The sequence below is a fragment of the Pungitius pungitius genome, chromosome 10, assembly GCF_949316345.1.
Source record: "Pungitius pungitius chromosome 10, fPunPun2.1, whole genome shotgun sequence".
Taxonomy (NCBI): Eukaryota; Metazoa; Chordata; class Actinopteri; order Perciformes; family Gasterosteidae; genus Pungitius; species Pungitius pungitius.
The window spans coordinates 2,379,984-2,390,459 of record NC_084909.1 but is presented as its reverse complement, the minus strand read 5'-3'; the positions used below and the strand labels follow the sequence as shown (position 1 = coordinate 2,390,459).

General features: G+C 46.7%; 1 protein-coding gene across 2 annotated transcripts; it reads right to left on the bottom strand.

Annotated features, from left to right (window-relative positions):
• Positions 1-71: 71 nt before the first annotated feature.
• On the bottom strand, positions 72-6,577 carry rbm44 (RNA binding motif protein 44). Of its 2 annotated transcripts, none has more exons than XM_062564907.1 (20): positions 5,882-6,577; positions 5,673-5,700; positions 5,476-5,582; positions 5,222-5,296; positions 5,096-5,144; positions 4,959-4,993; positions 4,651-4,793; positions 4,349-4,542; positions 3,699-4,251; positions 3,567-3,628; positions 3,266-3,397; positions 2,988-3,156; positions 2,884-2,918; positions 2,735-2,780; positions 2,498-2,603; positions 2,180-2,317; positions 2,027-2,094; positions 1,812-1,885; positions 1,333-1,519; positions 72-1,028 (listed from the first exon to the last, which is right to left on the bottom strand). In XM_062564907.1, the coding sequence occupies exons 1-20, from the start codon at positions 6,009-6,011 to the stop codon at positions 741-743; spliced, it is 2,619 nt and encodes an 872-aa protein (XP_062420891.1). In that variant the 5' UTR covers positions 6,012-6,577; the 3' UTR covers positions 72-740. The 2 variants fall into 2 exon arrangements, with proteins under 2 accessions (XP_062420891.1, XP_062420892.1); XM_062564908.1 differs by having other exon boundaries at positions 5,957-6,577.
• Positions 6,578-10,476: the final 3,899 nt, after the last annotated feature.

The following is a 10,476-nucleotide window of genomic DNA, read 5'->3' as shown; positions in this document are numbered from 1 at the left end:
CAAACTGTTTATTAAGAAATAGAATTATGATCCGGCTACTTCCACTTAGTCTCTTTCCTGCTGCTCGGTGGAAGCAAACTGAATAACTAACACGTTTGTGTTGCAGAGTTCAACATAATAAAGGATCCCTTGTCTCTTTGTTACGGTTTTGTTTGAATTATAGGATACTTCAGTGTGTCAATGTTTTTTTAGCTGTTTTGCATCCATTGTGGGCTCGATGCCCGTGCTCAGTGGCCGGCATGTCTTTGGTTTTAAAGACTTTGTGATGATTCCTATGCAACTAAAATAAACAACTTCTTGTCCACTTTTGAGAAGCCCCCACCACAGCCTGCACTTCCTCTTCAATAATTGACAAAGATCTCTAAAAAGCAGCCATTTCTATTCTCAGCAGTGAAAGCTGCCACATCTTAGTGCATCAACTCAAACGTGAAGCAGAAGCAGCAAAGCGCAGACTCACGCTGAGCACAACACTGAAAGTAGGAACACATTTTAGTCAGTGTCCTTTTTATTGACAGAGGACATAAAACAAAAAAGCAAATGCATAAACAACTGTATGCAACCCAACATAAGAAGTCTTCATTAACCCACTTCTTTCCAAACCTAAATCAGACTGCAGAGTAACCAGAAGAAAAAAAAATCAAAATCAAAACCCTGCAATAACAATCAAACACTCCGAGCGGAGGAGAAGGAGAACAACTGAAAGCAGTGAACACAACATGCAGCAGCACCAACGGGCTCCCTCATGACTCGGTGGCGCGCTCCGACCGGGTCAGAAGCGCCGACGTCATCTCCCTGATGGCGCTGAGCGGCAGCCCGCTGAGGGGCCCCTGCCGCTCCGCCTTCAGCTCCATCAGAGCATCCACGATCCTCGGCCTGCCCGCGTCGGGGTGCCGCTGCGTCAGCTCGGCCATCAGCGTGTCGAAGCTGCCCATGGGGTCGAAGTGTCGGGGCACAGAGGCTCCCTTTCCTGCGGGGGGGGCGACCACCTTCCCGTCTCCCACGCTGGCGCCGGGCGGTTGACTCATCGGCTGGAGAGAGGAAATTAAGCAATACCATAGCGTGAAAAACATCGAGGCATATTTTAAGGTTCTCTACAGGGCCATCTGAATAAATGTATACGTCACATAAACGTAGCGCTGTTGACAATGAATGAATACCGATCTACAAGGCCGCTACGCTCAAAGTCTGCAACTAATTGTCTGTAAAATGTCAGAAAAAAAACATTCCAGAGTCCAAGGTGAACTTTTTTTTTTTTTTTTTTTTTCCAGACAAAACAAAGGCAGGCGGAACATAGTCTCAAAATGAGAAGCTGAAGGTGGTTGGGTCGCTCACCTCTCTCTCAGTCGGGGAGGTTTCTGGGCCGTTTGCAGAATGCGGCCCGCCGACAGAGGCCCGCCTCCCCCCGATGGCTCTCTTGATGTGCTCCACGTGTAAAGTGCGGCCCTGCACACAGCAGCCATGCAGCTCCCTCACCGCAGCCGCGGCAGATTGGGGTCCGCTGACCATCACTATGGCAACCCTGGAGAGCGCAGTCAGCAAGAAGGGCATTTGTTTCAGTGACAGTGTGTCGACCCGGGAAGCAAATCGCTGCTCTGACGTCAGCGCGAAGGCGTCGACAGAAAAATAAGGACTCAAAACTGTACTCTAGATTTGGGATGACTTTTTCTACCGGCTTTATTTCATGCAAACCGGCTGGATGGGCTTTAGCCATTATGATACGTAGCGCAAATTGTCTCCACGAAGAAACGTACCAAAGGGAGAGAGAGCAGCGACACAAGCTGCTGCCTCAGTTCTTAAGAGTAGCAGCTTACCTGAAATCAGTCTTCAAAGCAGAGATGCTGACCTCAGAGGGCTGGTGTTTCTCAAACCACAGCATCACGTCACTCTGGAGGACACACAAGTTATCTGTAGCCTGCAGCGCCCTCTGCTGGCGACGTCGGTGTTTACAGTGCATTTACATTTCATAACAGCACTCATCCTCATGAGCTCCGCTCTGACGCGGTACTGTTGGCAGAAATCTACAAACCTCTGTGGTGTTGCTGGGCAGATTGGAAACACAGAGCAGTTCACTGTCCACCTCCTCGCCGGCTGATTCTGAGGTTAAAAACAAACGCCGCCAATGACCATTTGATCCAAAACAACGGCTTTGCATGAGCAGCTGAACGCGCCACCTGCTTACCGAGAGTCTCCTGTCCCACCCCCCCCGTGGGCTCCTGACCCGGCTGGGCCACCACTGAAGAATGCGGGTTTTCCTCGGCATCAAACCACGCCTCGCACGGGCCCGCCTCGCACGGGCCGCCCTCTGGGACGGCCGCTGCTGTCAGCACATTTTCACAAAAAAAAAAAATCTTATTATTGAAATAAAAAAATTAAAAAAACAGCAATGAAATCTTGAAAAATGGTCAGTATTGAAATTGAGAGAGAAAAAAAAAAAGTCATCACAACTTTGATTTAATCAACGAGTTCCTCGTCAGAGGGGGAGCGCAATGTTTGTTACTTGTGTGCTTTTCTTCTTGCTCGTGTGCGTTTATGGGGGCATCTCCATCTTTGAGGACAATGGTGAGGGCTCTTTCTGCTGCGCTGTTCTCCTTTCTGTGGGCGCTCTGGGAAAAGAAACCAGCCAGACACCAACGCTGTTCAAACTTATGCAGAACAAAGGCCACACTGTTAAATTAGCAGCATTTAAAAAGGGTTTCATTTTTAACTCTTGTTTGACCTCAGTGTGTTAGCATACCTGGGAGCAGGTTGGGCTTCCATCATTAGGACGTCCTTCTTCGCTCCTTTGGATCACAAAGGACAACATTAAAAGCAGTCAGAGAGTCTACGCTGCTAAACTGTGGAAATGGAATTACTTCAGACACATGGACGTCTGGGCTAACATACCCAGATGGAACATTTCCCAGGACTTCACTTATGATCTAAAAGTGGGACATTGAATTAGACCACAGGCAGATACCAACAGAGTTTCCACAGCAATGGAGCGTTACCTTTGCAGGGTTGTAACTTGCGTGTGATTTTATTTGCTTCAGGTCAACAGACAGAGGTTTCAGTTCCTCCAGAGGAACTCCTGCCAGCATCTCATCCCTCATCCGATTATAGTCACATTCCAGTTTTTGCAGAATACTTGCAAATTCTGCAGAAGGGTTGTTTTTCTTCCTATAGAGAGAGGTGGAGAGTAGTTAACCTAAATCCATCTGGATGAATCGAAACCAGCGATAAACACCATTGAAGCCTCAGTGGAAGAGCAAAGGTGGAGTGTCCTCACATTGGGGCGAGCTGACCTCCCTCAGAAGCGGTGTGGTAGAGTCTCCAGCAGTGCTGTTTGCACATAACGTACTGCAGGGCCAGGAGGCCGAGCTCAGCTCGCTGTGCCCGCTGCATGCCGTCACATTCACAACTGAAAGAAATACACATATGTATAATTAAATATGTTATGCTGTAGAAGACATTCCTTGGAGCAAATTTTCAGGAGGCAAAATAGCCTTTTAATCTCAAAGTTAAACCGGTAGTTTGTAAATTATTTTCATCAATAAAACTATTTTCTACGTGCTGCTGGTATACATCACCTCTGTCTTTCCTTTTTGTGTCCTCGTTGTTGCTCTTGGACCTTCTGAAGTTTGGCAAATTCCTAAAACATTCACAGAGATGTGAGATTTTGCGCGGCAGTGATGAAGTTTGCTCTTTGGATTCAGTCTCACCTCGGCCACGTAGTCTAGATCCGACATGTAGACCTCGGTGTTGACGTGCTTGTCAGCCGTCGGTGGATCCTCAGTGTTGCCGACGGCCGACGTGTGCGGTTCCACCTCGGTGCCCACCATGATGTCACAGGTCGTGACGCGGGGCCTCTGAGGGCTGTGATGTTCTGCAGCGTGGGTCGTGGTGACAGACTGATCCGGCTTTGGGGCCTCGCTCTCAGGGTGGGTCGCGTTGAACGTCCTCACATCGGCGCTGGTCAGGCACACCAGAATGCTCTCGTCGCTCACCATGATGCTGTGGAACTTGTCGCTCTGATCTCCGAAGCTCGCGCCAGCTTCGCCATCGCCTTCAGCGATGTCGTTACCCTGGAGCATGTGACCCCGAGGCCCTTCCTCTATGCTTCCCTCCTCCACTGGGTCCACAGGTGAGATGTTCTGCTCCAGCTCAACTGGCTGCAAAAGGCTCCTCTCACTGTAGTCCGTAGCATCCATTTGAATACTGTTGAAGCTGTAGTACTCAGGAGACAGGTCTTCATCACCGGTCGGGCCTTCTGACCTGTAACATAAAACAATGCGGCTCATATCAATAATGACTCCAGTGTGCACTCTGGACAGTTCAAAGCGGCATCCCACGTCTGGGGCTTTGAACTCACTGTAATAGACTGACTTCGGCGTATGCGCGGTCACATCTGTTGACTTGTGACGCTGTGGTGCAGCTCCTGAGCTCAGGCTGCCCCCCCTGCCGGTGTCCTTGCAGGTCCGTGTCCAGAAAGACGCCCGGTGGGGGAGTCGGATCCTTGCTGGACGTCTGCCACGATGGCCTTCGTTCGCTCAGCTGGCAAGAAGCCTTCAAAATAATGTTTTAAGAATTTCCAAAAACAGTAACTTAAAAAATATTATGACTACGGCGGTGTTATAACTGTAGCAGTGTAAAATACAAAGAAAGTGTTTGTACCCTCACGGTGCAGGACATCTGCTGGTTTGGCTCCTGCCTGGTGGTACAGTTGAAGGCTGTTTGATGCATTTGTGAACCATCACTGCTGTTGTAGCAGAGCTGGTTAAAAGTCTCCCTCATATTATTGGGGAACCTCTCCCAGTCTAGAGGAGTACCAGGCATGTTTTCAAAAGGAGAAGACAAGCAGACATGCAAGTTGAAGCTTTTCTAGTCTGAGGGTAGTGTCTTGCTACTTTACTGGAATCTGGCATTTTAAGAAAATAAATTAAAAAGAGCTTCAGTGGCCGTGTATGAGATTTGCAAATTACCAGATCTGAAATAAGTTTCTCCTTGCATTATAGACCTGAGAAGGAAATGGTTCCAACAATAACATATGAGAAAACAATATATAATTCAACGTGACACGATATTAATTTGCAGTATTTACTTTGAGAAATAGTCAGACCTGTTGCACGTGATGGTCGGCTGGGCAGGAACGACACGTGAAACGTTACCTGCGTAGTGAATGAGAAACTCTTCATTTAATCCCTGCAGCTAGAGCAAGATGATATTATCGTGTGAACAGACGCACGCTTCACGTGGACGTGGTGCTGGGACAGCTCCAGGGCGGGGTGTCTGAGCAGGAACCGTTGAAACCCTCCTCCATCTAAGGGAGAAGAACACAATAGAAAATATGACCCACGTTAGTCTCTCAATGTCGTCCCACGAAAACGGGCTCAAGTTTGTTTGATATATAAAATAATGAAAAAAACACCACCAGAGTTCAAGGTCTTGTTTTGACTGACAAACCCGTTTGCTTGTTATTTAGGAGGAAAACAAACCCACCTTGAATGTCCTTTCGGTCCTCTAGAGACAAATTGAGATACCAACCCAGCAGCTTGGGGTCGGTGAGGGAAAGGACTTTGTGAACATCCACCAAATCAAAAACGGACCTGTGGGCAGAACAGCACAGCTCGGGGGTCAGCCACGGACAGGTCACAGAGTCACTCACTCATTGATTGATTGATAAGTTAGCTGCAAACCTGTCCAGCAGGAATTTCCTGACATTTTCTGCCGATGGAGAAAAATCACAATCATGAGGAGTTATTTCATCAATTGGAAAGCATCCCGTCGACAGAACGTGTCGTTGGTAACGCGACGTGCACTGCTGCTAACTAAAATTAAAATAAAACAGCGCACACTTTGACAGGGACCACAGCTTCTTTTCAGCCAACAGAAGGACTTCACTTACTTGGACTCGGTTTCTCAACCCCCACATCGTAAAAACAGGGTGCAACATAATACAACGGCGCTGCCGCATACTCACTGGCCGCGTAATTGTAAGGCGACCAGAGAGGCCAGTCCGTGTGAAAGGCAGCCATGGGTTCAGTGCCCCAAACAAAGTCCAAAAACGGAATCGAACGAGCGGACGTCGGTCCCGAGACGGCGTGAGAGAAACGCGGAGAAAAAAAAACGAACGAACAAAACCCGGCTAGCTTACGTTAGCTAGCGAACTATTAGCTAGGACCAACTGACAAGCGCCAACTACAAAAAAAAACCTCCTTATCCTAAACGTGAAACGCCTTTTACCATCTGTGCGTTCATTTTCACCCGGCTTTATACTTATAAATTAAATAAATAAACGGGTTTCAGTTGCAACAACGTTGCCTGTTTTGTAGGCGGTGGGAACGTTGCTTCTGGTTAGCTAGGCTAGGTTAGCCAATTAAGCTAATTGGTCACCAATGGCGGGGCGATCGATGGGCTCGTCCTCGACGAATCACCAACACGGATGCCGGTAGTTTCCTGCCCTCAGCTCCAAGTCACAGGCGGATTGACTCACGAATAAACGAGTTTGAAAAAGTGCCTCCAGGGAAAGTAGTTGTATAACCATCTCCGTTATTTAGCTGTCAGATACAGCACCAGATAAAAGTTACTTTGGGATAAGAGAGCAATTAACAGTACCAGTAGAACCAGTAGTTTCATTTCCAGCTTTCTTTCTTTGCTTTCCAATGCTTTCCAATGGCGTCTGGAGGTCTGCGTTCATCTCTTCCTCACATATTATCAGTTCAATTTAAATAAACATGCATTAAATCTCAGTACTCTTTTTGATGGCTGACTCTCCGACATGTCGCCATAGCAACTACATTTAATGACGTCAAGAAAGACGCGGCTAAACCAATTTAATCTCCAATGTCATATAGTATAGGCTATATATAATATTATATTTAATTTCAATTCAATTCATTTTATTTTATTTTGTATAGCCCGTACGTAATCGCAAATTACAATTTGGCCACATCCTCTGTCCCAAAACCCTCACAGAAAAAACTCCAAAAAAGGAAAACCCTGCCATTGGGGAAAAAGGGCAGAAACCTTAGTGAGAACGTCAGAGGAGGGATCCCTCTGTAAGGATGGACAGGCTACAATGGATGTCACGTGGACAGAATGAACAATGTAAAAGATGTACAATACATTCAATTCCTAAAACAGAAATGATTCAAATAATAGCAGGCCAGGTGTACGACAGGACCACTGCAGGGACAACCTCCATCAGATAGAACCTCCATCAGATAGAACCTCCATCCACAGAAGCCTGTGCCGCACAATTCTGACGTCAGCGTGTTTAAAATCCAGAGGATTAAATGTAACGTGTGGTGTTGCTGCGGCCTCCAGGATGTAGTCATGTCCCGATCTGGGCTACATTTCAGTTCAGCAACTTTATTGTCCACGCGGCGCTGAGAGAGAAAAAAAAAAAAGCTCCAAATCTCAAATCCCACACTCCACCCACGAATCACAGGGAAACAACAGAGAAAAAGGGGCAGAAAGGTGCAGCCGGTGAAGAATCTGGAACAGTGTGTCCATCTATTTGTCATTTCGACATTAAGAAGTTAAGCAGCGGTGCAGCTACTGCGTGTGAGCCTCTGGTTGACTGATGCAAAGACCTGACAAAACATGACAAAAAGTCCTATACACGCCACTCAAGTCTTTGTTTTACATCACAGCACATGCTGCGAGTTGATTTACGTGTCACAATCTGAATATATTGCAATTACATATATGATATTTGAAAGGGGGCCTCTTGGGTAGCTGCAGAGCTCACGTTTCAACGGGACGGTCCCGGTCCACCAGAGGACGCCATGCTCCACCAAGAAAGAGACGCGTGCTCCCACGAAGATAGGAAACAAAACACAGACTTGTGGGCGGTGTGTGTGTGTGTGTGTGTGTGTGTGTGTGTGTGCGCTTGTGAGAATTATGTAAGAGAGTTTTAGGAGAAGGGTCTCACCATGGTAATTAGTATTGTGCGAACACAGCGTGACAGCCAAATAACGTGAAGGATTTGTGCTGTTCCCTCCCCCAGCAGCGTGACCCACATTTCTCAGTACGAACACAACAGAGTGGTTGGCTTCCTCAAACTGCAGTGGATGCAGGCCGTGTGTGTGCGTGTGTGAGTGCGTGTGTATTGAGTGCCCTGCGTTGTGGGTCAATAACTGATATTTATATATATTTATTTATTTATTGAGTGCAGCTTCATTCGTGGGGGGGGGGGGGGGGGGGGGGGCTCTGCGTCTCCAAGGTGATGGGACCTTTCCCAAGCGTCACTGGCTCCTGTTAAATGGATCAGGATCATTATGTTTGGCTCACAGCTTCCTCTTGACTTGATAAAAAGATCGCCCCCCCCCCTCCCCTCCCCTCCCATCCAGTTGGATAAGCTGGTGGACTTGGTCCCAAGGTCATGAAGGAACCATGTCGCTCCCACTGGACCACGAGGCGCCGTTTGTAAAACAGAAAAAAAGCACGAAAATATTCATGTCACTCTTAACATGTATGCAAATACATGCAATAACTTTTCCAAGGATAACGTTCGGCAGTAACACAAAGTTGTTAAATAATATAAATGTTTCATCAAAATGTAAATGTTAAATGTTCAGTCTACATGTCAGACATGATGAAACATTTATATTATTATATAAATAAATATATTATTAACAATTTTGCGTTACTGCCAAACATTATCCTTGGAAAGGTTATTGCATGTATTTCTCTCTTAATATTTGAAAAAGTGACATATGAATATTGTCGTGCTTTTTTTTTCTTTTCTTCATATGATAATGCTAAAATGTACCGCAGGATTTAGGAACGCGCGACGTTCTGGGCCGCCTGCGCGTGCGTGACTTGGTGACAGAGACGCATTGTCCCGTCCGGACGGTCCAGTCTCCAAACCGGTCCAGAACGTGCGCTCGCTTCGCCGTGTTCTTACCAACGACGGGTCGGCAGTGACGGAAACCTTCAACATCAAAGGAGACGTTCTTCTGACCCACAGATCAGAGGGGAGCGGAGTTTACGAGAGGAACGCACGCGGCGGACGGATGACGAGGTGTGAAAATCAAACAAACATCACGAGATGTCACACACACACACGCGCTCCAACATGAGTACTACAACAGTAACGTGTACAAGTACTTACTTTATACTTTGTAAAATACACCCTGTACACAGTCACAATTTAACCCCTATGATCCTGTTCAGTAATACTTAGATTTAAATGAAATATATTCAAATACCACTAACCTTGATGAGATCTTTTAGTTTATTCTGTTGTGGTGTCACATTAGCTGAATCTAGGTCACATGACGTACCAACAGTCACTGGTGATCAGGGTCATTATAATTTAGCTTTCCTGCAACATGTAACTACTATGTACAGTAAGAAGGCCCGGTGACGCATCAGACTTCAATAACATTTAGTCAAACACCCGTCCAATAAAAGAAGATGTTGTGACAGACGTGAAATGTTTATTTATTTAAAAACAATGCGTGGCCTTCCCTCGCCTTGCAGACTGCACTTTGACCTCGTATCGTGTAGCGGCGCGTGCATACGAGAGATTTTAATATTTATGACTTGCTCTGCGCTCTCAGCCAAGTCTTCTATTTGCACTCGTGAATTATTCCACACCCAAACAAGCGCGTGACGTGCCGTGCTTTAGTGGCCCACACTGAAGGTTCGACAGCATCAACACTGTGAATTATTCACTGACGAATCACAAGAAAGGACGTTAAAAAAAACACACTGTAGCAAAACATGCGAGAAGGGAAGAAGCACATCTTCCATCCATCATTTACCCAGAAAGGTAATGGGGGGGTGGGGGACATGTGACTAGAAATCAGCCGGTCAGCTGACCCACTGAAGGGGGGGGGTTATGAAACACACCAGGACTTAAAGCAGTGAAGCATAAAGGAGTGTTTATTGTACCCAGTACAGATTATCATGAACTCAGCAGTGTCGGAAACACGTTGAGGGGAACTGAAGCCGGTACGAGGCGAGCGGATCCCATGACATCACGCGTGTGACATCACGCGTGTGACGTCACTGCCGCTTTTGACACAAACACCTTGTCATCCGTTCTCCAACCGCGAGGCCTCTTAACGGACCGGTCTGCAGAAGGAGCGTCATAAGGATAGTTTTTTTTTTTTTAAAGGAACTTCTATTAGAGGCTAAACTATACAGCTTATACATTAAAATCAAAACAAATGCAGCCTTATAGCAAAAATAGATACTTTATATACGTTTGTCTCTGCCCCCACCCCTACCCATTCAGAAACAAGCCTCCCCCCCCCCCCCCTTTTTTTTTTTTAAAATGCAGAGAATATATCACAAATATGTTCTTTGTCCAGACAGTTAAAGCGATATGTTGGAGGATCAGGGGTCACTGATCCCGCCCTCCTCTCATTCTGCATCAGAGGAACGAAAACATCAAGCACCCGGACTGAAACACAACTGAACAATAGAGCAACGGGGCCGCCAAGATTTCTTTTGGGGATTGTCGTCGCCCCCTGGGAGGTTGTGCAC